The sequence below is a fragment of the Stylophora pistillata genome, chromosome 3, assembly GCF_964205215.1.
Source record: "Stylophora pistillata chromosome 3, jaStyPist1.2, whole genome shotgun sequence".
In the NCBI taxonomy this organism is placed as follows: domain Eukaryota; kingdom Metazoa; phylum Cnidaria; class Anthozoa; order Scleractinia; family Pocilloporidae; genus Stylophora; species Stylophora pistillata.
Window position 1 is genome coordinate 9,213,627 of NC_142521.1, and position 25,722 is coordinate 9,239,348.

At 39.7% G+C, this 25,722-nt stretch overlaps 1 protein-coding gene, 1 long non-coding RNA gene and 1 pseudogene across 5 annotated transcripts; 2 read left to right on the top strand and 1 right to left on the bottom strand.

Moving 5' to 3' along the window:
• Positions 1-210: 210 nt before the first annotated feature.
• On the top strand, positions 211-12,331 carry LOC111322185 (glutamate receptor ionotropic, NMDA 1-like; annotated as a pseudogene). Its single transcript, XR_015998990.1, has 7 exons — positions 211-741; positions 1,040-1,462; positions 2,967-3,538; positions 4,565-5,109; positions 9,624-10,087; positions 10,424-10,588; positions 11,039-12,331. The product of XR_015998990.1 is annotated as a glutamate receptor ionotropic, NMDA 1-like (transcript).
• On the bottom strand, positions 5,273-9,590 carry LOC148734428 (uncharacterized). The gene is made up of 3 exons (XR_015998991.1): positions 9,529-9,590; positions 5,716-5,793; positions 5,273-5,341 (listed from the first exon to the last, which is right to left on the bottom strand). It is a non-coding gene; the product is annotated as an uncharacterized LOC148734428 (long non-coding RNA).
• A 756-nt stretch (positions 12,332-13,087) lies between the features above and the next one.
• On the top strand, positions 13,088-21,804 carry LOC111322186 (glutamate receptor ionotropic, NMDA 1-like). Of its 3 annotated transcripts, none has more exons than XM_088754170.1 (5): positions 13,088-13,233; positions 16,838-17,406; positions 18,302-19,307; positions 19,631-19,794; positions 20,711-21,804. In XM_088754170.1, the coding sequence occupies exons 1-5, from the start codon at positions 13,216-13,218 to the stop codon at positions 21,126-21,128; spliced, it is 2,175 nt and encodes a 724-aa protein (XP_088610296.1). In that variant the 5' UTR covers positions 13,088-13,215; the 3' UTR covers positions 21,129-21,804. The 3 variants fall into 3 exon arrangements, with proteins under 3 accessions (XP_088610296.1, XP_088610297.1, XP_088610295.1); XM_088754171.1 differs by lacking the exon at positions 13,088-13,233 and adding an exon at positions 13,519-15,209 and having other exon boundaries at positions 19,631-19,753; positions 20,711-20,848; XM_088754169.1 differs by lacking the exon at positions 13,088-13,233 and adding an exon at positions 13,534-15,209.
• Positions 21,805-25,722: the final 3,918 nt, after the last annotated feature.

Consider the following 25,722-nt stretch of genomic DNA (forward strand, 5'->3'; position numbering starts at 1 on the left):
ATTGTTACAAAACAAACAGAAATTTCTTTACCTTGGCAGCCGTTTCTAAGCGATTTTCAGCCAATCATTTTCAAGTAATTTTGCCCGGGGCAATTACAAAAATTAAGAAAAAATGCCCTCTGTCTTGACCAATCACAATTCAGTAATTTTGCCCCTTATATGATAACAATAGAGATCAAAGGAAAAAAAAGAAAATAGAATAAAAGTTCCATAGATAAACTATATCCAGATTCTTCAGAAGCTTGAGAGTTTAAAAGGTGTAATTTATATTGTTTGAAGAAGGAAGTGTACGGCAGTCTTTTAATATTTGTTGGAATAGTTTTCCAAAGTTTAGATGAAACAAAAGCAAAAGTAGAGATCCCATAGTTATTATTTGCATTTGGCCTATGAAGATTTAATCTAGAGGCAAATCTGGTGTTGTGGTTATGTATCTCCGAGGCTCGAGTAAGGGTTCTATGGAATATAGTTGAGATGTTTGTTTGTTGATAAGCTATGGAATTGCGAATATAAACTGAGATATCAATCGTCAATCTGACAGAGAAGACAGGGCGAACATAATGAACAGGTGGAAAGTGTGCATATACAACACTCTCTCGGTGACAAAAACAGTTCAGCTGTGTTGCTGTCAACGACTCATCAGCTAAGTGCAGAAAACGGTTTTCGAACTATTTTACACGTTTAATCCGGCGTTGGAATAAGGATATGGTCATGTTCTTCGAAACTCAGCAATATACATACGAAGTAAGTAGCAGATAGAAGTAATTTTAAAGTAACCCCAAAAATACGAGATCTCATTAATTAATGGCCGAACCGAATTGGTGCTATCAATCACCTGATTTAACTCGTTTACCGGCTGAACTTCATCACTAGTGGTGATTATTGTACTGGCACTCAGTTTCGTTAAGCTCGTAGTTATTTTGGCTGCCAGTGACCCTTAAAAAAAGTTTCATAGATAAAAATGTTTAGGTATTGTTGTATTGATAAGCTATGGCATTAAGTTAAGTTTGTTCTTGTTGTTTTGTTTCGTTTGCTTTGTCAGAACCGAGCCTTCTGAAGTAATGTTTTATTCACCGGAACAGTGAAGATGAATTCAAAACCCTGCGTTTACTACATAGCCTCAATTTTACTGATATATCATATCAACATTGTGAAGATAACCACATGTTATGGGCCCGAAGGACCTAAAGCGCTACCTCGCGTCACTGTGCTTTCAAGTCACACGCTTGACTTATCACAATGGCGTGCAAACCTGGACGTAGATGTTGTCAAATTTCCCGCCGGAAACCTTAGTTTTTTTGACGCTCTGAAAGTTGCAGAAATTATCTCTGGAGCAACACAAGGTTTAAATGGAACTAAGGCCATTATAGGCTCTGGCAACAAATTATTAGATAGGTTGATTGCAAACACGCTTGGATTGTTGGTGGTTCCATTCATAAGTTATTTGAAGCAGAATGATTATCAGGTATTTAATGCAGAACAGTTTCTTTTTTTATATATCATATCATATGGATAAGAAGAGAAACGATGTAATAATTCTATTCGATTCTGGTTTCAACAATTGCTCCTTCATGTCTGAGTTGCATTTTCACGAGGACTGTTCACCATTCAGAATTCAAATTTCAGTCAGTGATATTACCCTCCTTTTCTGCCATCTCTTTTTGTATTCGTATAGTTATTGCTTCGATCTGAAAATGATATAACGAGTCGGGAGGCGTTTCTTCGCTCTAATTTGATATTCTTGTTCCACTATACTTTTAATCAAGTACGTGGTTTTCCAACCTTGATGCAACGCGCGCCGCAGCCTATTTCCTGTAACACAAAATTCCTCGATTACTGAAAACCGCCTAAAATCGTCTTTCTAATGAGCCATCTTGGACATACAGTCAATTGTTTTACGGTAAATACATTCGCCGCTCGTCATTTTATAGTTTCCTTACAGTATTTTGAATTCGGTCCGTATTTAATTGGAAATTGTGCCCCTCGAAGAAGAAAGGTTCGAACACTATATTGAATCAGGCTAACATCTTGCGAGATCTGTTCGCAAGATGAAAGCGCCTCCAATACACCTTTCACAGATAAAACAAAGAAGCACATCTGTGTCATATCAAACTGGATGCTGCCAGTTCAGCCTTCTACTGCCCTTGAGAGCTACTTGAAGAGATTACTGTATCCAAGCCAAAAAATAATTTGTAACGCAATGAGGTATTGGCTCTAAAAGAGTTGAAAAACAAATTGCTTAAACCTCAAAAAAGCAACATAGCAACAGTCATTATGAATAAGATAGAAAAAGCAGAACAAGCTAAAATGCAATTCAAACAAACCTCTCAAAGCATCGAGAGTAAAAAAAACACGCAGGAAAGGGTTAATAAGATCATTGACCAAATGCATCAGCGGAAACACAATGATGACTTGACTGAGAAATGGCTTTCACACTCTCAATCCGCCTAAATTCACAATCAACCCTTGCTGAAAACAATTTTAAATAACATCCGATCATCTCTTTCCGAAAAAGGGAAAATCCCTTACCACACACTTGTGAGAGCAAAAATACAATTTGGAGGCAATAGTGCGACACGACCACAAAAGCCACATAGGGAGTCCGTGCCGGTCTGTCTTTACCTTTATTCACATCGTGGCAAGGTAAAAATAACTGACCAATAAGAGGCACTATTTAAACAAAAGCGGCGGTTGAAAACAAAAACGAACGACCGCGTTGCATCAAGGTTGGAAATGGGCCTTTAAGTAGAAAGCAACAGAAAGCGGTGCAGCGTATAATGTTGAATCAAGTGAAAGCATACAGTCCAAGATTACTAAACCAGCATGTGCGGGACTTTCCTTAAAAAAAATTCATCGCTTCTTTCACGGCACACCTAATGACATCTGAAAGTGTGATACTAATGATACTTGGAATATTTACAATTCTAGCTATGAGTAAAAGCTTTTTTTAAACACTTTTTTTCTGATAGGGTCAGCTTTACCTTAATCTCAGTCCTTCAATAATTACGGATCACATTGCCATTGCTTTTAACATCGCCGATGAACTCAGCTGTCAGCATGTTACAATGTTTACGTCCAGGTCTCACAGGTCAGAAATTCTGCAACAGATTCAAACGAGAGCAAAAAGGTCTTATGTTTCTGCAAGCGTTGCACAATTGCAGCTTAATGACACACCTATTGGGATTATGAGAATGATGCAAGAGATTTTCCAAATTGCCAAAAACTACAACTCAGTTTTAGTTATAATGGATTGCAGTGAACAAGACGCGTCGCTGCTCATAGAAGCTTCTCATTCTGTCGATACGATAGTGCAATTTCATGTGCAATGGTTGTTTCTGAGAGGGGACGAACAGAGCACCGACAAAGTGGAATATCTTCCTATAAATATGTTGAGCCCACGTTCAAAGTTTGATAGAAGGTACTGGGTGCAAGACGCTTTGCTCCTCCTTAATGGCTCGCTTTACACACAAGACTATGAGAATAAATTTGGAAATGCTGGATCCATCTGCTCAAATGTTACCAACCAATTTATGTTATATAAGTGATTAGAACATAGCTAGCAGAGTCGCGCAATCAAATTCATTATACGTAAGCGTGCTCAAAATCCCGATAGTGCACGCTGATAGCGTCAGCAAATCCGACTTCGCCAGAAAAATTTTTTTTTCGCGCGAGCGGCCATTGCTAGTGCGGGGGAAAATAATACATTTCGCGACAATAATGGATACAAACAGAAACTCGGCCTGCTATTCCGAAAACGAAGACAATGTTTCGACCTTTTCCCATGGGCTAGAGTTCTTAAATGAGGCAGAAAAAGAGAAAAACAAAGGAAAAGGAGACTCGGCATCAGCGCCGTCACGATTCGCTTCAACTGATATTGTTGTCCGTTTTTCGCGTCGCATTTGATGCACAATTCCACCGCCTATGTTCTAAAACAATTGGTTCATGCTTTCAGCTGTGCACTATCGAGTTATGGAGCACGTGGGAAGTTTGGAGAGCACTCAAGAAGCTAGAGTTGCTCTCGGCTATCGCCTCGGGCAACTCTTACGCTTCTTTCGTGCTCTCCAAACTTCCCGCGTGCTCCATAACTCGATAGTGCGCGCTAAAGCATGAACCAATTGTTAAGTAAAACTTGAAAGTAGCTAGAACGAAGGGAGGATAAGCTAAAAGAATCGTGTAGAACGAACATTTTTAGTATTCAGAACTTGTGAACAACTTCACGTTGACAGAATATAATAAAATTAAATCACACGTTGCTCAGGGTAACCCAAAGTATAGGCGGGGAACCTTAATGTAAAAGAAATCCCACTGGGCTAGAAAACGTGTTTCTCAACCAAAAGCCAGATAACAGTTTTTTGTTCTAAATTTCTGTCCCTCAAAAAGACAAGGGCATGAAAATGAAAATATCAAATTTTTGCCCCATGAAATGAAATTTTCCCAAAGAATAAATTTCCAGGAGAGGTTTCGCGAAGATTCCTTACCAACTGGCTAGACCTTGGGTCACCAGAAGGGTAAATTTATACTTCATTTAGTTCTGTCTCAAAATCTTTCTTCTTCATCAATACTCCAGAACAATGCTGGACAGGATGTTCTCAGGAAAAACAGGATGGGTTCAGTTTGACGATGAAGGAAACCGCGTGGCTGCTAGCTATGATATACTTAGCGCATTCCGAGTAAACTCTTCAGATTCAGGGGAATTGGCTTGCGTTACAGTAGGCTCGGCATCAGCTTATCGAATCAGTTTTCAAAGGTACCGGTCGTTATGGACAAGAAACGTTTCTGACCACAAAGAATTAATTCGAGTAGTGGTTATTGAAGAAGATCCAATGTTGATAGTAGGTAAGGAAGGTGTGGCTACATTTGGCGAGTGTGTTTTGAGTTACCCCTGCACAAAATACAAGCAATATGATAACTCCGAGCAGAGTGGACCAATCACGTGCTGCTGTATACGCTTTCTCATAGACGTCCTGCAATGGCTTGAAAAAGACTTATCTATTTCGGTGGAGTTGTACTTGGTTAGGGACGGAAAGTTTGGGGCTTACAATGCCGATTCTAAAGAGTGGGATGAAATGATTGCCGATTTGCTTTCTAACAAAGCTGATATGGCTCTAGGAGATGTAAATTTCCCACGCACGAGATTACTGTGTAGTGGATGTCCTCCCCTGGGGTGGGATGGGTGGGAATTGGCCCTGAAAAGCCCCTATGGGGAGCGGTCAAGTAACGTATGTATGTATGTATGTATATGCTGTTGAACGATTGACTGATGTGACAAGACTACCTCCTGCGCCTCCTCCTCCTTCTCCTCATCCTCCACCACTGCATTGGCCACAACTTTTCCTGCACGCACCTGAAGAATGAAGAGGAATGAAACTACAGTGATAGCATATACACTTTACATTATGGGGTATTGTTAAAAAACAAGTGAAACAAACACACAAGGGTCTCAAACACCTGATTGTAAACTATTTTTTCGCCATCAGCCTCGCGGGACGTTACCTTTTTTTAAATTCTAACAAGACCTTTCAAAGATTCCCAAAATCATGCAAGAGGTTTTACGAATTTAATCTTTACCTCTGGCCTAGACGAACAATAACTTGGAATGAAGTGACACTCGAAAATGTTAGTCAGTTTCATTCCTAAACTTCAATTGAGAAAACGAAACTGCAATAAGCAATAAAACCCTAATAAGGTGGGTGACTCAATAAGATTCACACTGCTTACCTTTCACATAACTATTGCGGCAGCCTGGCCACGTGACCTTAGACTGACAGTAAGAGGCGTCGCGGGAATCCTGACATTCTGTAATATTGCAAGTAAGAGAAACAAAACGTTGAGAATCATGAGCGTGCTTCTAAGAAACCCTCTCGATATAATAAATAAGATTCAAAAGTTAAAAAGAATTATCACTCGAAGGGATAACCTAAACTCTACCGAATCTCATATCAACTCCTTAGATCCTGTGCAGGTCCCAGTTTTTGCTCAACACATGTTGGCCTACCGTGAGATGGCGGGGAATCGGTACATGTCCGTTTTTGTGCCTTAACTCCTCCCCCACCCCCCCAAAGCAGGTCATGCTACATTCCCCCTGTTCAGACCAATCAGCTTAACCCAATAAATACATTTATTACACGACTCGGGCAGTCAGAGGGCCAATAACTAAAATCAACCAATCAAAATGCTCTATTGTCGGTCAATATTCTCTCAGTATTGGACCGGGCACTGTCCCGAATGGTCCCGAATGATACCGTACTTGTGTCCCTTTGAACTTCAGTCGTGTAATAAATCTCTTATTAACCAAGCTTGCTCGGGACCGTACTGGAGGAATATCGGCCCTCGGTCTTTTTTTTACGGACCTCGCTGCGCTCGGTCCGTACTGTCAAGACCTTGGGCCGCTATTCTCCCAGTACGGCCCTCGCGCTTTGTTAATAAAATATATATTAACGGTTTTCTTAAAACAATGGGAACAAAAGAATCCAAGATGGCGGAGGGATTAACTTAAACATTTCCATATGGTTTATTTATTCACACGGCGCATAGGTTACTTGTCACACAACACGTTGTCAACTTTAGAGCGAAGAAATTGAAAATAAGTGCGTGTCTATTCTTGTTTACCAAACTTGCGTTTTAAACGACACTCAATTTTTAAACAAAATACAAACAAGTGTACCTGTTAAATACATTGACGAAACTCAAACCTATAATTCGAACGTGGGAGAACATTCTACTTTCCATCAATTGTACATAGACATGATGACAGCTTTTCTAGCTTATGTTACCTATTTAACACTCAAATACCGCGCTCTCAAAAACTAAACCATATGCAAATGTTACAGTTAATCCCTCCGCCCTCTTGGATTCTTTTGTTCCCATTGTTTTCACAAAACCGTTAAGTTTAAAAAATCCTAACGCTAACCCTAAATACCTTAAACCTAAATACCCTCACCCTAATAACCCTAACCCTAATAACCCAAAACCTAAACATCCTATCCCTAAAAACCCTAACCCCAACAACCCTAAACCTAATAACCCTAACCCTACTTACCCAAAACCTAAACACCCTTTCCCTACCGACCGTAACCCTAACAAACCCTAACCCTAACAACCCTAACCCTAACAACCCTAACCCTAACAAACCCTAACCCTAACAACCCTAACCCTAACAACCCTAACCCTAACAACCCTAACACTAAAAACCCTAACCCTAATAACAAACAACCTAAAAACCCTATCACTACCAACGCTAACCCTAAGAACCCAAAACCTAAACACCCTATCCCCAATAAAATAACCCTGACAACCCTAACCCTAACAACCCTAACCCTAACAACCCTAACCCTAAAAAACCCAAACCCTCACAACCCTAACACCAACAACCCTAACCCTAAGAAACCCAAATCCTAAAAACCCTAACCGTAACAACCCTAATCCAAACAACCCTAACCCTAAAACACCCTAATCCTACCAACCCTAACACTAAAAACCCTAACCCCAACCCTAACAACCCTAATCCAAACAACCCTAACCCTAAAACACCCTAATCCTACCAACCCTAACCCCAACCCTAACAACCCTAACCCTAACAACCCTAACCCTGACAGCCCAATCCCTAAAAGCCCTAATCCAAACAACCCTAACCCTAACAAACCCACATCCTAACAACTCTAGCCCTAACAACCCTAACCCACACAACCCTAACCCTAACAAACCCTAACCCTAACAACCCTAACCCTAAAAAACCCAAATCCTAAAAACCCTAACCCTAACAACCCTAACACTAACAACCCTAACCCTAACAAACCCTAACCCTGACTACCGTAAACCTAACAACCCTAACCCTAACAACCATAACCCTAACAAACCCTAACCCTCACAACCCTAACCCTCACAACCCTAACCCTCACAACTCTAACCCTAACAAACCCTAACCATAACAACCCTAACCCTCACAACCCTAACCCTAACAACCCTAACCCTAACAACCCTAACCCTAACAACCCTAACCCTAACAACCCTAACCCCAACAAACCCTCACCCTAACAACCCTAACCCTAAAAAACCTAACCCTAACAAACCCTAACCCTAACAAACCCTAACCCTCACAACCCTAACCCTAACAACCCTAACCCTAAATACCCTAACCTTAACAAACCTAACGCTACCAACCCTAACCCTAACTAACCCTAACCCTAACAACCCTAACCCTAACAAACCTAACCCTAACAAACCCTAACCCTAAGAACCCTAACCCTAACAAACCCTAACCCTAACAACCATAACCCTAACAACCCTAACCCTAACAAACCCTAACCCTAACAACCCTAACCCTAACAAACCCTAACCCTAACAACCCTAGCCCTAACAAACCTAACCCTAACAAGCCCTAACCCTAAGAACCCTAACCCTAACAAACCCTAACCCTAACAACCCTAACCCTGACAAACCTAACGCTACCAAACCCTAACCCTAACAAACCTAACCCTAACAAACCCTAACCCTAAGAGCCCTAACCCTAACAAACCCTAACCCTAACAACCCTAACACTAACAAACCTAACGCTAACAAACCCTAACCCTAACAACCCTAACCCTAACAACCCTAACCCTAACAAACCCTAACCCTAAGAACCCTCACCCTAACAAACCCTAACCATATCAACACTAACCCTAACAACCCTAACGCTAACAAACCCAAACCTAACAAACCCTAACCCTAACAACCCTAACCCTAACAACCCTAACCCTAACAAACCATAACCATAACAACCCTAACCCTAACAACCCTAACCCTAACAAGCCCTAGCCCTAACAACCCCAACCCTAACAACCCAAACCTAAAAAACCCTAACCCTAACAACCCTAACCCTAACAACTCTAACCCTAACAAACCCTGACCCTAACAACACTAACAAACCCAAGAAGCCTAACACTAATAGCCGTAACCCTAACAACCCCAATCCTAATAACCCTAACCCTGATAACCCTAACCCTCATAATCCTAACCCTAATAACCCTAACCCTAACAACCCTAACCCTAATAACCCCTAATAACCCTAGCTCTAATAACCCTAACCCTAACCCTCACAACCCTAACCCTAATATGAATAAATTAACCACTCGGCCGAACTACTTGGATCCAGACCGCGTGGTTTATGCCATACAGGCTTAGTATAGGGATACTACTATGGTCAAAACAAAGGAAACAGAAACGACTGTCGTGAGTTTGTTGTGCTACAAACACATTTGGCTTTCTTTCCCAGCTCTCGAAGGAAACAAGTCATTCTCAAGCGAAATTTTTTTGCAATATAATAGATCCTTTATTAACCAAGCTTGTTCGGTCATGAACCTCGACTTCGTCTCTTTCATAAAAATGCAAAAAAAGCCATCTTGACCTCACGCTTCGTTAATAACGCATATCTATTAGAGCTTCACTGGAACATAGGAACAGAAAAAAAAATCGTTTTACGAGTTCCTAAAGCAACAGTATGGAGCGGATTCTGGTATGCTGTTGAACGATAGACTGATGTGACAAGATTACCTTCTTCTTCTCCTCCTCCTCCCCCACCACTGCATTTGCCGCAACTTTTCTTGCACAAGTCTAAAGGATGAAGAGAAATGGAATAATAGTGATAACGTTAATAACAACAAGTATAAGGGCGAAGTATGTGGACTTTTCATATCCATTTCTTCTTGGGGAAACAAAGCTCCTCATTTCTGTCACAGCAATAAGCGTGAATTTGGAGTATGGGTTCCTCGCACCGTTTGATAAAGTCTTGTGGATTCCACTTTTGGTTACTGTCAGTGGTATTCTTGCAATAGTATGGGCATTGGAAAGAATTTGTCCGAATCGGAAACGGGTAATCCTTGCAAAAGAGGAAATCAGATTCAGCTGGTCGACATGTATGTCCTACATTTGGGGTAATGTTGTCAAACTTGAGTTGGAGGGCAAAAAGCCACGGAGCATTAGTGCAAGACTTACAACTGCTGTGTTTTCCTTCTCAACACTAATAATAATTACAACATACACGGCTAAATTGGCAGCCTCTCTTGTTCAGCTGGATGTGGAATCCCTTGTTAAAGGGATTAACGATCCTAAGGTGAGTGAAACTTGTTTAAAAGGTAACGCTATTCCACATGGTAAACTTCTCACAAATTTGAAGAAAAAATATAAGTCTTGGCTTCGAGCCGATGAAGAAAGGGTTGGAGATATGATGACACAATATTTATACAAAGTTCCTTGCTTCTGAGCTTATGTAAACTGGTGATCCGTTGTGACGAAAATAGCAACCCGCATTAAACCCTTGAGTACCACTTTGAAATAGATAACTCTGGGTAGCTCAAGCATAAACCAAGTTAGATAAGTTTGTGGATATTCACATATTAAAAAATTTTAGAGAAGAAATTAAAACTTTTTGTTTTCACTTGCTTTGCAGTTTCAGGATCCTCCGCAAGGTTTCAAGTTTACCACTCTTCAAAGTAGCAGTACTTTGTCCTTCTTCATAAACAATGATGATGCTGTCTACAGAAAAATAGGAAAAAAACATGATTCCCCATTCTGTGAGGAACTACAGCGAGGGCCTTGAAAAATTAAAGAAAGGGTCAGTATTGGTCCTCTCTTTAAATTTTGGATTGTAAAATCGAATCATTTCATGGACACAGTTTTGAAAATAGCTCTTGAGATGCAATCCAAGATCAAGGAGTTGCTAATTTTTAAATTTCCTACATATAAAAATAAATAATTGAATCGACGTCAAAAAATGAACTATCGTGTAGGCTGATGGTCCAGGTGAGAGTAGCACTGAGAAGGACAACCTCAGCGGAAGTGTTGACCTTTATGATGATTTCCGCTCAGCTTGTCTAGGTGTCAATCATCTCCACCGACAACAGTCCTTCCCAGCACTTTCTACACGGACGATCAGACTACTCGATACTTGATTTTGTTACGCCAATTTAAATTCATTTTATTCTGAGACAGCAAAGGAAACACAAAATGATGTTATATTCTAGTTTGAACACGGTTCTTACAGCTTTTCTCTCTTCCTTTTCAGGGAAATTAAAGCCTTCATCTACGATTCACCATTCATTGACCTTGGAGCTTCCAAGATGCCCGGATGTTCATTCAAAGTAATTGGGAAGCCAATAATCACTAAAGCATACGCCATAGCATTCCCCAAAAAGTCAAAGTGGAAGGATGCGGTCTCAAATCTGTTTCTCAAATACCAAAGAATAGATTACTTTAGGAAACTGAAGGAAAAGTGGTTTAGAGCAGGCTGTTTCTATACCGGACGATCATCGCAAAGCGCTGAAGAGATGAAGCCTGTGAACTTTGGTGGCCTTTTCTTAATATTAGGTGGAGCTATAATTGTATGCTTTATTATTCTATTTGGAGAGTACTTGTGGTCGCGCCATGAACGAAAAGCAGCAAAATATACCCCTAACAATACGCGACTTCGATCTGAGACAATTCCTCCTGTTTTTTAATATAGTGTTCTAACGATAATTGAACAAATTTTTAATTATTCTTAAGAAGCTTGAGAAGCAATGTGCTGAGGAAAATGGTGTCCAAACTGCGCATGCGTCTGAAGTCAAAATCGCAATCGCCATGGGTAGTGGGGATGGCACAGTGATAAGAAGGTTCAGTTAACAACTATTCATCGAAGTGGAGGTGGTTAGTGGTGGATATTTACCGAGCCGCGAAGCGGCGAGGTAAATATCCACTGCTAACCACCGACACTGAGGTGAATAGTTGTTTTAGTATATACTAAAACAGTGAGATAATATACACCACCGTCGTTAATTTGAGTGATTTCTTCGCTTGTCACGGATGTAAACCGGGACGCTATTTTTTTTGCCGAGTTGCTCGGAGGTAAATAGCAAAGGATATTCGGAGTTTGACTAGCCAATCAGAGCGCGCCTTCAACGTTATCCACTGTTTTAGTATATACCAATTAATCTTATTCCGAGGGTTTATCTCTGGGTCCTTCTTCCGCAAAAACCAATATTCCAATTTCCATTTCGACTTGGAAACAGTGGACAAAGAAGAGTTACCTCGTGGATTTACCACTGCTAAATCGTAATTATTTTAATTTATATCAAATAGTACAAATGGTGAAGTTAATTTGTGGTCGACATTCATCTGATATTGACACCCCCAACTGTGAATTATTGAAGATCCTGTGGTTATCTTTATGTAGAGGGGAAAATATTTCATCACTCATTATGCTTCATACATCAGTTCCATTGCAACATTTTCTTGAGGAATGGAAAACTTTTGATAATAAAACTTATTCGTATTTTTATTACAATAAATAAAGATTGATATACAAAACGAAATGGAAATTCATACGATTTAGGCAGTTAGTAATTGATGGGAACTGAAATAACTGTTTCAGTGGACAAACCTCCACATTTTGACAAAGAAAAAGCTTTCAAGTCAATGTTTAGAGGGCACACGCTTTCTGGAAATGACTTGAGGAAATCAGTTAAGGTGACATCAAGACTGCGAATCTGAACTGAATCTTCAACTGTTAATTTGACAAACAAGTCAGGGCGAGCTTATTGAAACAGGTGAAGAACAGCTTAATTCAACAATGTCTCAGCAGGAGGTAGAGTTCAGTTCTGTTGTTGTTAATAACTTATCAACTATGGGAAAGCTGTGCCCGCAGTCTTAGATACCGCCTGACTCGCTTAAAGATGTATGGAGGACGGTATTCAAGAGAAAAGGCACAGTTCTTTTTACTCACGTGGGTTGGTGAAGAACAATTTTTTTTTACTTTCTTAAAATCAACGAGATGTTTGCCAAAAGAATCTGAAAGATTTAGCGCTGTAATTACGGCAAGATCCTGCTTAAACTAAACACGGTAAAGGGATACCAGAGGTAATGCAAATTAAAAAGAGAGGCTTCACCGGAACATTTTTTTTGCTGGATGTTATTGATAATGAAAGGTAAATTAAAAGGAGTCTAAAAGCGTTTCTAAACAATTCCAACTACATTTGAAATATATATTTTGATAACCATTTGTCACGATATGACACCTGTCAATTAGAGAGTGCATAAGAAAAACTAAGTGCATTTTGAATGAACAACAACACTGGTTTGGCAAGCAGGAGTTGAATGACTGTCTGAACGAAAGATTCTTAAAAAACAGTCAGTGATCTTACGGAAGGTTTTTTTTTTTATTCAGTCGAAGATCAATCTACGAAGATTAACCACGGTCCAGTTTTTATGGGATGGAAAGTCTTTGTAAGTAAATTCAAATCTTTGTTTTGGAGATGTGGAGAGTGTGCTCGTTTGTCGATATCAGTTGCTGCAATGGCGCATGCGCAAATCTTGTCTCATCCACCGAATTACTGAAGTCACTTTGATATCACACAAGAAGATTTAATGCAGCGTTTACTCATTCATATTCCATTTATACTCTATTTACTCATCTATATTCGGTTTCTGATATAGAAATGTCCAAATTCAACGGACTAGCAAAGCCTTGGCGGAAAAGTATTATGCGTACAGCTAAAACTTCGCTCAGTGTTTTACAGCGAGTTTTGGAGAATTAAGATATCGAACGAATGAATGTTAGGCCCTCGTCAGACGCAGCGCAGCAGAAGTACGGCTCTGTTTGATTCACCCGTCGGGTTAGAGTCACAGGAATTCCAGGATTAATTGAAAAACCTTCCGCGGGTGCTTAATCCTGCCCGAAAAAAAACACAAGTTATGAATTTAATTTGGCTCGGCAGAGGCACGACGTTGGAGTCGCTGGCGCGCAGAATCTTGCAACATGACAAAGCTTGTCCAACTTAACCTTCTTCGAACTTAATTAAAAAATTTAATTTCGACGCTGTGCCTCTGCCGTGCTTTTTTTGAACTTAATTAAGTTGGACACGACAGGAACACGACATTTATTGATGTAATCGTTACGGTGGCCAATTTACCATTTCAACTTTGTTGATATATCCAAATTATTTATTGATGTAATTGTAAACACATACTTCATGTTTAAACTTTCTGCGTTACTTTTTGTGAAGGATTATTAAATTACGAATCATTTTTAGGCCGGAAAAACAACACATTTTTATAAAACTTGCAACAAACTGTAGGGATGTACTACAACAACAAAACTTTATTCTTATTCTGATTACAGACTTACATAATTGAAAATTCTTATTACAAAAATACATGATTAAAATAGTTTGCTCCGCAAATAGCTAAGAAGCTAGTCTCGGCGGAGCAAAACAAGAACGTGATTAAAATAACAAGTTATGGAAGAATAATAATAAATAAGGCAAACCTATGTTAATAGAGAAAAACCTTGCAGATTGCAACTAGAGATAAATAAAACACAGAAATTGGGAGATCAAATTAACACAACACTTACGTGTACTTGGCAACTCGACACGCAACGGATACCACCCGCAGCGAGTGGGCATGATGGGATAATAATACCCGCTCTTGGAACCAATCAGATGATTATTCAACTGAGTACAGTCTCAGCACGTAGTATAGTTCAGTTATGATGATGTTGTCAACAACTTATCAACTGAGCGTCGAAACCTTTTTTGAATAGATTTTACAACAAATGTCTCTCTTTTCCTATAAAGAGAGAATCCTGGATACTTTTAATCTACTGGGGTCTGGATATGGTAATGTTCTTCGAAACTTGTCCGGCATATACATGTAGATGATGACGTAAGTAGGCTGTAGGAGAAACGTTAAAGGCCTCCCCAAAAATTGAGAGGTCTCGTTGAAAACCAAACTGCATCTGGCTGAATTTCAGTTATAGTGGCAATTGCTTTGTTTTTCGTGCTTGGTCAGAACTTCTCTCTTTGAACCTGGGCTTCCTGGAGAGATTGTTTCACATTGAAACTGAAAAGATGAACTCAAGTTTACTGCTATTATTGGTATATCATATCAACTTTGTTAAGATAACCAATTGTTATGAGCCCGGAGCGCTGCCTCGAGTCACCGTGCTTTCAAGTCAGGCGCTTGATTTATTACAATGGCGTGCAAACCTGGACATAGATGTTGTAAAATTTCCTGCTGGAAACCTCAGTTTCTATGACGCTCTGAAAGTCGTTGAAACGATTTCTAGAACAATACAAGAAGGAAATGGAACTAAGGCCATCATAGGCTCTGGTAACAAATTCATTGACAGGTTAACCGCAAGCACGCTTGGATTGTTGGTGATTCCATTTATAAGTGTATTGAGCCAGGATGAGTATCAGGTATTTAAAGCAAAACCTTTACATATATATATAGTAAGTGTAAAACGATGAAACATGAAGCAAACTTCTAACTGTTCCAGCTTTAATGTGGCGACGTTTCGGCCGAAACGTCGCCACATTAAAGCTGGAACAGTTAGAAGTTTGCTTCATGTTTCATCGTTTTACACTTACTTAAAATTTACATTGAAGCACTTTATCCTCCTTGGATCCTTCTACTGGGAGCTCATCGTTTGGTGTACCTTTTTATTCTGTATATATATATATATATATATTTAAGCCAAACTAGAATAAACTAGTGAGCATGCGCAATTGCAACAGCAATGACTCATCCTAGATAGAGTGCTCAATTTGGACATGAAAGCAAAGCTTTGTATGCCAAAGAGCTATATATGCCAAAGAGCTATATATATATAGCTCTTTGGCATATATAGCTCTTTGGCATACAAAGCTTTGCTTTCATGTCCAAATTGAGCACTCTATCTAGGATGAGTCATTGCTGTTGCAATTGCGCATGCTCACTAGTTTATTCTAGTTTGAACACTCTGGCATGGCTTACACGGTACCACAAATGTTGGGTCGTTTGGGGTGACCCTGCCGGTTTTCTCCCATCCTAGCATCGGCACTGCACTGCTGAGGCCCAGAAAGCCGAAACAGAACTGTCTGCAGTTATATATATATAAATTCTGTATACGAGGGAAAGCCTGACCCTGTACACCCCAAATAATCATACTTAAATAGAATAAATGTTTGAAAAGAAATTTTCCCTGAGCGGGATATGAACCCACGTCCCCCTGTTACTAGTCAGGTGTGATGACCACTACACTATCAGGACAACCATGCTGGCAACACGGCAATCGAAGATGTGATTTACGTGATCGGAGATATCCTGGTTTAATGGCCTGGCGGAGGGTTTTTGCAGGTTTTTGCAGGAATATTGAAAATTTTCCATCGCAATGGCGACTGTGGGTGACTGTTTTGAGAAATATAAGCTAAAAGTTACGATGATGAGAAGGAATGGACAGTTTTTTCGGTTGATACTAAGCGAAAAAATGGGTAATTTTAAGAACGTTTTGGTTGCTTCACTAAGCCTCAGTCATTTTTTTAATGATCGAGGCAGTGGTAAGATAAAGAATTTTCATTGTAGTCGTTGCATCAGGAAAAATAATCTTTGATTTCCTAAGTTTGTAGTCCGATATCTGTGTTAGATCATTCCCTCATCTTCGATCACTCTTTTCATATTTGGATGATTATTTCCTCACTCCTTGATGTTTTGTTACAGTTCCAGAGATCGAGGTTTCAATCCCATGATAGCTGATGAAGGTGGCGAAGCCCGAAGCAACCATCACGCATAGAAATAGGGAGCAATATCTTAATCTGCTTGTCATTTAAAACTTAACAACGGATAGGCTCACGTTGTCATTTCATTTTGTTGAAAACGACTCAATGGCAGACTACACACCTTACTCACTATTTATAAGATATTCGATGGCGAGTAACTCGGCCAATCAGATAAAGTCACCACCACTAGTATCATGACACAGTGAGTGGTACTGTAACTGAATGATATTACTTGGCATAGTTACAAAATCAATTTTAAATATTGGGTTTTTAACACTGTTTTCCTATAGGGTCAGCTCTACCTTAATCTCAGCCCATCCAGACTTACGGACCACATAAACATTGCCTTTAACATTGCCGAAAAACTCGGCTGTCGACATGTTGCAGTGTTCACCTCCAGCTTTCACAGGTCAGAAATTCTGCAACAAATTCTAAAGAAGACAAAGGGATCTTATATTTCCTCAAGCATTGCAGAACTACATCTTAATGACACACCTATTGGCATTGCAAGAATGATGACAAAAATCTTTAAAATCACCGTGAATTACAACTCAGTTCTGGTTGTAATGGACTGCAGTGACCAGGACGCTTCGTTGCTCATAGAAGCGACTAACACCATTAATATTGAGCCTATGAAATTTCATTGGTTGTTTCTGAGAGAGGAGGAACATAGCACCAACAAAGTGAAATACCTTCCTATAAATGTGTTCGGCCTACGTTCTAAATTTGATAAAATGTACTGGGTGCAGGATGCGTTACTCCTTCTTAATGGCTCGCTTTACCAAAGCAACCACCAGAATAAATTTTCCAACACTGGAGCCGTCAGCTCAAAAGTTACCGACCAATCTAAATTATACAGGTGAGTAAAACATGAAGGTAGCTATTGGTTGGTATTTGATCTTCACCTATTTGTCGTCGGCCGGACCAATACCCATGGTCTTAAAATAAGTGAGGAGAATTCGCTACCTTTCTATAATCAAGAAATGGATAGATCTTCTAGTCTTCTCGGATAAGGACGAATAAACCGTAGGCCCTGTCTCCTGGCAGGGTTAGGGGTAGGAGACGTTAATTTCCCTCGCACGAGATTACTGTGTGGTGGATGTCCTCCCCTGGGTGGGATGGGTGGGTGTTGGCCCTGAAAAGCCCCTATGGGGAGTGGTCTATGTATGTATGTATGTATGTATGTATGTATGTATGTATGTATGTATGTATGTATGTATGTATGTATGTATGCATGTATGTATGTATGCATGTATGTATGTATGTATGTATCAATGTTCTATTGCTTGAAAGGCATGATACCCTTGTCCCGAAACATGTTTACAGCCATTTAGTTCCTTGAAAATAGAATTAAATCCTAGGGTTACTCAGAGGATAACGGAAAACCCCCCAAAAATCTCCATGCTCTTTGCTGCTTTGGCTAAAAATGTCAATCTTAGAAGAAGCGTTAAGGGAAACTTTCAGTGGGAAAAATCCTAGTGAACTTTAAGGCATGTTTTCAAAACAGAGGTGTCCACACAGTGAAGAAAGTACAAGGAAAGGTTCGAAAATTGTTTCCAAAATTTTTGCCCGATCAAAAGTAAAGAAAATTAATGGGGAGAGAGCATAAATTGTCCCATGAAAGGAAAAGTTCCCTGAAAAAATATCCTTTAGGAGAGGAACTGCTATGATTCCATTCCTGATTTGACTAAAGCTGCTAAATAGGCACATTCGTAGCTTTTCTTTCTCAAAACTGTTATTCTTTAAAACTCCAGAAAAATGCTGGATCAGGCGTTCTTAGGAAAAACAGGATGGATTCACTTCGACGAGGAAGGGAACCGAATGGCTGGTAGTTATGATATCATCATCACATTCCAAGTCAACTCATCACGTTCAGGGGAAGTAGAATGGGTTACCGTGGGGTCTGCTTCAAACCATAAAGTCAGTTTTCAAAGGTCGTTATTGACGGGAAACGTTTCTGATCGTAAAAAGCTACTTCGAATAGTGGTAATTGAAGAAGAACCAATGTTAATAGTGAGTAAGGAAGATGTGGGTACATTTAGTGAGTGCGTTCTGAGTTATCCCTGTACAAAATACAAGCAATTTGATGACAACTCCAAGCGAAGTGAACCAATAAAGTGCTGTTGTATTGGCTTTCTCATAGATCTCCTACAATGGCTTGAAAAAGACTTAACTACTTCAGTGGAGTTGCATTTGGCTAGAGACGGAAAGTATGGGGCTTACAACGCCGACTCTAAAGAATGGGATGGAATGATTGGCGAACTGCTTTCTAATAGAGCTGACATGGCTCTTTCAGCGTTGACAATAACAAGAATGAGGGAAAGATACGTGGACTTTTCTTTTCCATATTTTCACGGGGAAACAAAACTACTTATTTCTGTTACTCCAGTAAGTGTCAATTTGGGAATTGGGTTCCTGACACCGTTTGACGCAGTCTTGTGGATTGTCTTTTTAGCTACTGTCAGTGGTATTCTTGCAACAGTATGGCTCTTGGAAAGAATTAGTCCGAATGGCAATCGGATAATCTCTGCAAAAAGGGAAACCAGATTCAGCTTGTCAACATGTATGTCCTACATTTGGAGTAATGTAGTCAAACTTGAGTTGGAAGGCAAGAGGCCACGGAGCATTAGTGCAAGACTTACAACTGCTGTGTTTTCTTTCTCAACACTAATAATAATCACAACATACACGGCTAAATTGGCAGCTTCTCTTGTTCAGCTGGATGGAGAATCTCCTGTCACAGGGATTAACGATCCTAAGGTAACTGAAACTAAAGCACTGATTGTAGCTCAAGGTCATTTTATTTCTACCTTTGAAATGAATTGGAGTCTTGGCTTCAAGCTATTTAAGAAAAAGTTGAAGATATGGTGAGATAGGAAGAAGTACAAATGCCGATGATAGCTTGTGTAAACTGGTGTCTCCTATACCTGCCATAAAAACCATCATGGAAACTATGACTTCAACGCTAAGAAAAATCACTTTGGGTGGCTCACGCATGAGGCAGGATTGATGAGGCTGCAGATATGCACATTTTGATATTTTAGAATAGAGCTGACACTGTTTGTTTCCTACTTGTTTCGCAGTTTCAGGATCCTCCAGCAGGCTTCACATTTACCACTCTTCATAGTAGTAGTATACTGTCGTTCTTTACCAATAGTGATGATCCTGCATACAGAAAAATTGGAAGAAACATGATTCCCTATACTGTGAGTAACTACAACGAGGGCCTCGAAAAGCTAAAGAGAGGGTCAGTATCAATCCTCACTCTTGTATGTTACCTGCTGCCTTGTTAATTGTCATAAACGAGAAAAACTTTTTTAACTATTTTTATTGGGTAAATATTAGTTTTACAAAAAATAAGTCAAAGGTAAAAGCGATACTTATTAGCATATATCTCATAGTCAAATTTTATAATTATCCTGTATAATTAATAATTATTCCACGAGCGCGCGTTGGATATGAGACGATAGATAGCCAACGAGGCGCGTAGCGCCGAGTTGGCTATAATCATCTCATATCCAATAAGTGCGAGTGGAATAATTGTTTTATTAAAAACGCCCCCAAGATATTAGACAAATCTTTATATTAGACAATTTTTTTAGCTCCCTTTTAATTTTAAGCTGACGCATACGCTTACCATATTTGTAGATTATGGTATATTGGCTCATATACCATAATGGCTAAGCCAATAAAAAGTCCTGAATCGCATTATCCAATGATCCAGTTTTTAATAATTGTTTCTAAGGACCATCATGGTCCTTAGAAGTTTTTCTTATTTAAATATTTTGCAATTAACCTTTGTAGCTGCAATGTAACACTGTTTACTTGATAAATCTATCTTATATCTATCGTGCTGAATTGTGGGCCCCCCCTGAAAACTGCCTTGGCGAGTTGGGTTATTATCATTTTTACTTTATTACTTCCGCTAAGTGTCCGTCTCCACCACTAACAGCAGCCTTTCCCAGGACTTTCTCCTCCTCCCCCACCCTTCCCACCTCGTACGATCAGACTACACGATCGCTTGATTTTGATATGCCAAATTATTTTGTTTTTTTTTTTTGTTTTTTGTTTGAGTGTGTGTGTGAGTCAACAAATGAAACACCACATAATCTTATGTTCCAGTTTGAACACATTTCTTACAGCTGTTCTCTCTTCCTTTTAAGGGAAATTAAAGCCTTCATATACGATTCACCATTCATTGACCTTGGAGCTTCCAAGATGCCCGGATGTTCGTTTAAAGTAGTAGGGAAGCCAATAATCACTGTAGCATACGGCATGGGATTTCCGAAAAACTCGAAGTGGAGGGATCCGGTGTCATCTCTGTTGCTCAAATACCAAAGAATAGATTACTTTAGGAAACTGAAGGAAAAGTGGTTTAGAGGAGGTTGTTTCTATACCGGACGATCATCTCAAAGCGCTGAAGAGATGAAGCCTGTGAACTTTGGTGGCCTTTTCTTAATATTAGGTGGAGCTATGGTTCTATGCTTTTTCATTTTGCTTGGAGAGTACCTGTGGTCGCGCCATGAACGAAAAGCAGCAAAATATACCCCTAAGAAAATGGGACAAAGTGACAAGTCCTAAGTAGTTCGTTCCTTCTCTAAAGAGGAAAGGAAAAAGCCAGGCCAAAATGGAGATTGTAGCCTTGCTTCCATCTGAGGCAATTTCTCCTTTTTTGACAGTTTAGATTTTGTAATTATTATTGAAGATAGCTCAATCATGCTCGCCTTTTCAATTTGATCATTCTATCACTCCGTCTACGAATGACGAGTGCCATGAAAACGGCTGCTACAACTGCTGACTTTGCGACTGGTACTAAAGACAATAACACTTAAATATATATAAAGGCTGAAAGTTTCTAAAGAAACTGTGGTGCTGCGTCTGTGGGGGTAACAAGGTAATTTGGTTATATCAACTAAGTTGAAATTGTAATTTGGCCACCGTAACGAATAAAAAAGCTGACGTTTCGAGCGTTAGCCCTTCGTCAGAGCGAATGGAGGAATTGTAGGTTGTATGTGGGTTTATATGTAGAAAGCGGAGCTACGCCATTGGCGGGAACATGGCGACGCGAAAAACACGAATAAATTAGTGGAATGAAAAGCGTTCGTTGATACCTGTGGGATTAAGTGTGCCGATTTGAAAGATAAACTTTTGTTCAAGAGTTTTTCGGCTTTCCGTGTTGCCTAAATATAAGGAAAGACCGCAGATTGCCATATGTTGTTTAGAATGATTAGGTAAATTAAAGTGTCCAGCGACTGGTTTTGAAGCGTCCTTGTCATTCTTTTCTACGTCGCGAAGGTGTTCTCGGAATCGGTCACCTAGTCGTCTTCCTGTTTCGGCGATGTATAACTTTTTGCAAGAAGTGCAAGTTATACAATAGATTACGTTGGCGGAGGTGCACGTGAAGTGATCGGTGATCTTAATGGATCGCTTGGGTCCCGATATTTTCTCAGCGTTGTGAATGAAAGGACAAGTTTTGCATCGTGCGCGAGCGCATTTTAAAGTGCCGGGTTGGTCATTAGTTTGGAATGAACTTCTGGCCAAAAAATTGCCTATACTTTTGTCGCGTTTGAATGAAATAAGTGGAGATTGCGAAAACTCACATAGTTACTTGTTGTATTCATCTTCGCATCCATCTCATGTTAAGAACTCCATTCCCTTTTCTCAGTTTCTAAGACTTCGTCGTTTATGTAGTGATGACTCTGATTTTTCCCACAGATCAGAGTCAATGTGCCAGTTTTTCGAAAAACGTGGTTACCATGTTTCTGTCGTTCAAGCGGGTCACCACCGCGCCCATGTACGGAAGCCGAAAAGGGACAATCCAAAAATATTTTTCAAATCTCGAAAAATATTTCAAATCGCAATATTTATTTTAAACTCACTGTCGAAAAGTTAGACAAATCCAAAGATATTTTGCAAATCCAAAAAAATATTTAGAAATCCAAAAAATTTTTTCAGAATCCGAAAATATTTTGCGAATCCAAAAAAATATTTTGAAATCCAAAAAAATTTTTTCAAAATCCGAAAATATTTTGCAAATCCAAAAAAATATTTTGTCACGTGCTATTTACGCCAGCAGTCACCCAGTGTTTTCTTGCCATATCCCGCATCATCCCGCATACCAAATGGCGAAGGAACGAGGATAGAACATGTTCTGTCATAAATGTGGAAGAGAATGTGAGAACAATGAAACATTCTGCCGTTCCTGTGGAACACTAAAATGGCGTGAAGAGGAAAGTGTGTTGTCCAGCTCGGGAGACGAAAGATTGGCTATAGAACATTACTTTAATAAGGTATTTCGTTACGAGACCATTGTTCACTTTCTGGCAGAATACCATGGGATTTCAATGAACGTGAGGACTTTGAAGAGAAGGCTACGTCACTATGGGTTACAAAGAAACCACCTTCATTCAGAACACACTGTTCGGGAAATAGTTAGACGAGAAATTGTTGTAAAATGGGGTTGATAGGCCTACACGACTCCCCAGCGCGTGTTTAGAGTAGCCTATTCAAAGTTTGGCCCCATTGAGTATGTCTTTGGGCGACCGTCCTCTTTTGTAAGATCACAGGCAGCCCAAGCTCACTACTAGAAAAGCGGACGTGACTCTTACCGTGTTGCGTAACGTTTTATATTTATAAAGGTTTGTATGGGATGTTATCGGTTTGCCTTAAAAAGAGAGAAAAAAATGTCTTGTTTTGAAATAAAATGGGCTTACCTTATTGCCTTGTTGTTTTCTTTGTTGATTCCGAGCGTCTCAGGCCATTTTGAAGCGTTTTCGGCGAGTTAGCGCTATGTTGGTGTTCAACTGCTAAAAGAAAGACAAGGCCGGAAACCTATTTTAGAAGCGTCCGTCGCCCGAAGCGAATAATTCCGCCAAAAAATTACCACCAGTCTCGATTCCTCCAGAAAATCAAAGCAGAGATGTTGCAGTTCCATTTTCCATTCACTCGATTCACAATTCCTCCCACAGATCTTTCACTAGCGATACTTTTATCTCCAGATCGATCGGCTTTCCAATTTCGAATTTGGCTGCTTGAAACGTTCGCGGCCAGTTCGCCGATCGCACAGTATGTTGGGTAACAAAAATAAGCCCGGCGAGGGTAGCCAGCGGCCTGCAGTCCAAAAACAAACCCGTTAGCTCCCCTGGTCCCCTCGAGAGGTTTTGTCAAGACCGCATTGTTTTGATCGACCAATCAACATCGAATGGAAATGTGTTTACTAATTTGTTGTTTTTGCTAATGAGGTCCTCTCGGTATCCTCTCTTTAGCAAATGCGCTTCATTTGTAATTTTCTCCTCAAATATTGTTTCAGAGGAGTTTGTTCTTAGAAGTCTAAGGGTCTCCCCTTTTATGAAGTCTCTTTTAATTCCTTGTGGGTGAAAGGAACTATAGTGTGTATACAGAAATGTCTCAGTTTGTTTAAAATGAGTACGCACATCAGGGATTGCGTCTTTTTGAATCGTTCGCCTTTGTACATGTACAGCTATTTTTTTCACTGTCTCGATCGTTAAGTTGTCTTGATTGCTTTCAGCTTGCGCCACGCGCGCTGATTCGATCGTACAACAGTTCTTAGTGTTCCCATTTAACACAAAATTTTTTTGGATTTCAAAATATTTTTTTGGATTTGCAAAATATTTTCGGATTTTGAAAAAATGTTTTTGGATTTAAAAATATTTTTTTGGATTCGCAAAATATCTTTGGATTTTGAAAAATTTTTTTTGGATTTCAAAATATTTTTTTGGATTCGCAAAATATTTTCGGATTTTGAAAAAATTTTTTTGGATTTCTAAATATTTTTTTGGATTTGAAAAATATCTTTGGATTTGTCAAACTTTTCGACAGTGAGTTTAAAATAAATATTGCGATTTGAAATATTTTTCGAGATTTGAAAAATATTTTTGGATTGTCCCTTTTCGGCTTCCGTACCCATGCAGTTATTGATCGACAGTCAGCACTACAAAAGCCACAGAAGGAAATTTCCGATGGCATTCCATTCGCTCTCACGTTTCACCCTCAGAACACAACCACTCAGTTAAATCCAATTTTCTTAAAAACTTTAAATAACTTCAAAACGATCCAGAGACTGGCACTATCTAGGGATCATAAATGGGTTGAGGTACAGCTTATAAATGTAGAAGGAAAATAGTCGTAACCTGAACGTTACTCTCATCCTCGGAGACCCAGGGGCTGTGAGTCGATTTCAAGTTAAGGGCAGAAGAGCCCCTGGGGACATTGTCTTACAAGACTAGCTCCAAACGGTCGCAGTCGTTCTGGCATCTGATTGGTGCCAGAAAATCTTTGTGTTTTTCTGCCCAATCAGAGTGAAGTGTCCTTTGGAGTCCTATCGTGTGTTTTAACACGCACATATTCAACAAGCTCTGTTGCTCGCTATGTTTGTTTGGGCCGTGCGACGAGGCTTTGCCAGTCTCAGCACACAATGTAAGAGAAATCGATCAGATTGTCCGCGAAATCTAAGCGGAAATTGTACTGAATACTTTCGCAGGTATCACAAGAGAACGAGTTTAAAAGTTTGCGAGATTCGTATAAAACATAATGGTTGCAAGTATTGATATGTCGCTTTAAACGTTAGATGAGATGTAAGCCTAAATCTTTCAAGATTTTTTTGTATAATTTGCTGTAACTGAAACTTTTCCAATCCCGTGAAGTTATTTCGTCGCACGGGCGACGCAGGTATAGTAACCCTGTACTAAGCTGACATTTACAATAAAACAAGCCCGCCTTTTCCATCCAATAACTCTTGGTCTTTGGTTTTGTTTTCCCAATGAAAGCAGCATCGATTCCCAATGATCAAAGTCTTCAACAATCGACAAAAGAGGTGAAATGACAATGACCAAGGGACTAGAAGAGAATCCGTGGCCTTTCGAGCTCAAGAATTTGAACACTCAACGCAGCAGTTGAAAGATTAAACTTTCTCCAAACCCCTTCGATAACTGTCCGAAATCATATCTCCTTTCCACGATGTTCTCGATGATTAGTTTTTGTTCAGATTTTAATTAGCTAACCGAAAACACAGCTAAGCTTTCTTTAAGCGCTTTCTGGAGGTCGTCCACGTACTTAACGTTCTCTGCAACTTTGGCCATATTGTAAAGACTTTACTACAAAGCAACGATTAGAATTCGGCGCGCAAAGATATGAGTGACGTGAGTAGCAGGTAGCA

Coding starts and splice junctions, on each gene's coding strand:
- LOC111322186 (XM_088754169.1), top strand. CDS start 14,859: ATGAACTCAAGTTTACTGCTATTATTGGTATATCATATCAACTTTGTT. Junction 15,210..16,837: donor TGAGCCAGGATGAGTATCAG/GTATTTAAAGCA, acceptor GTTTTCCTATAG/GGTCAGCTCTACCTTAATCT. Junction 17,407..18,301: donor GACCAATCTAAATTATACAG/GTGAGTAAAACA, acceptor TTAAAACTCCAG/AAAAATGCTGGATCAGGCGT.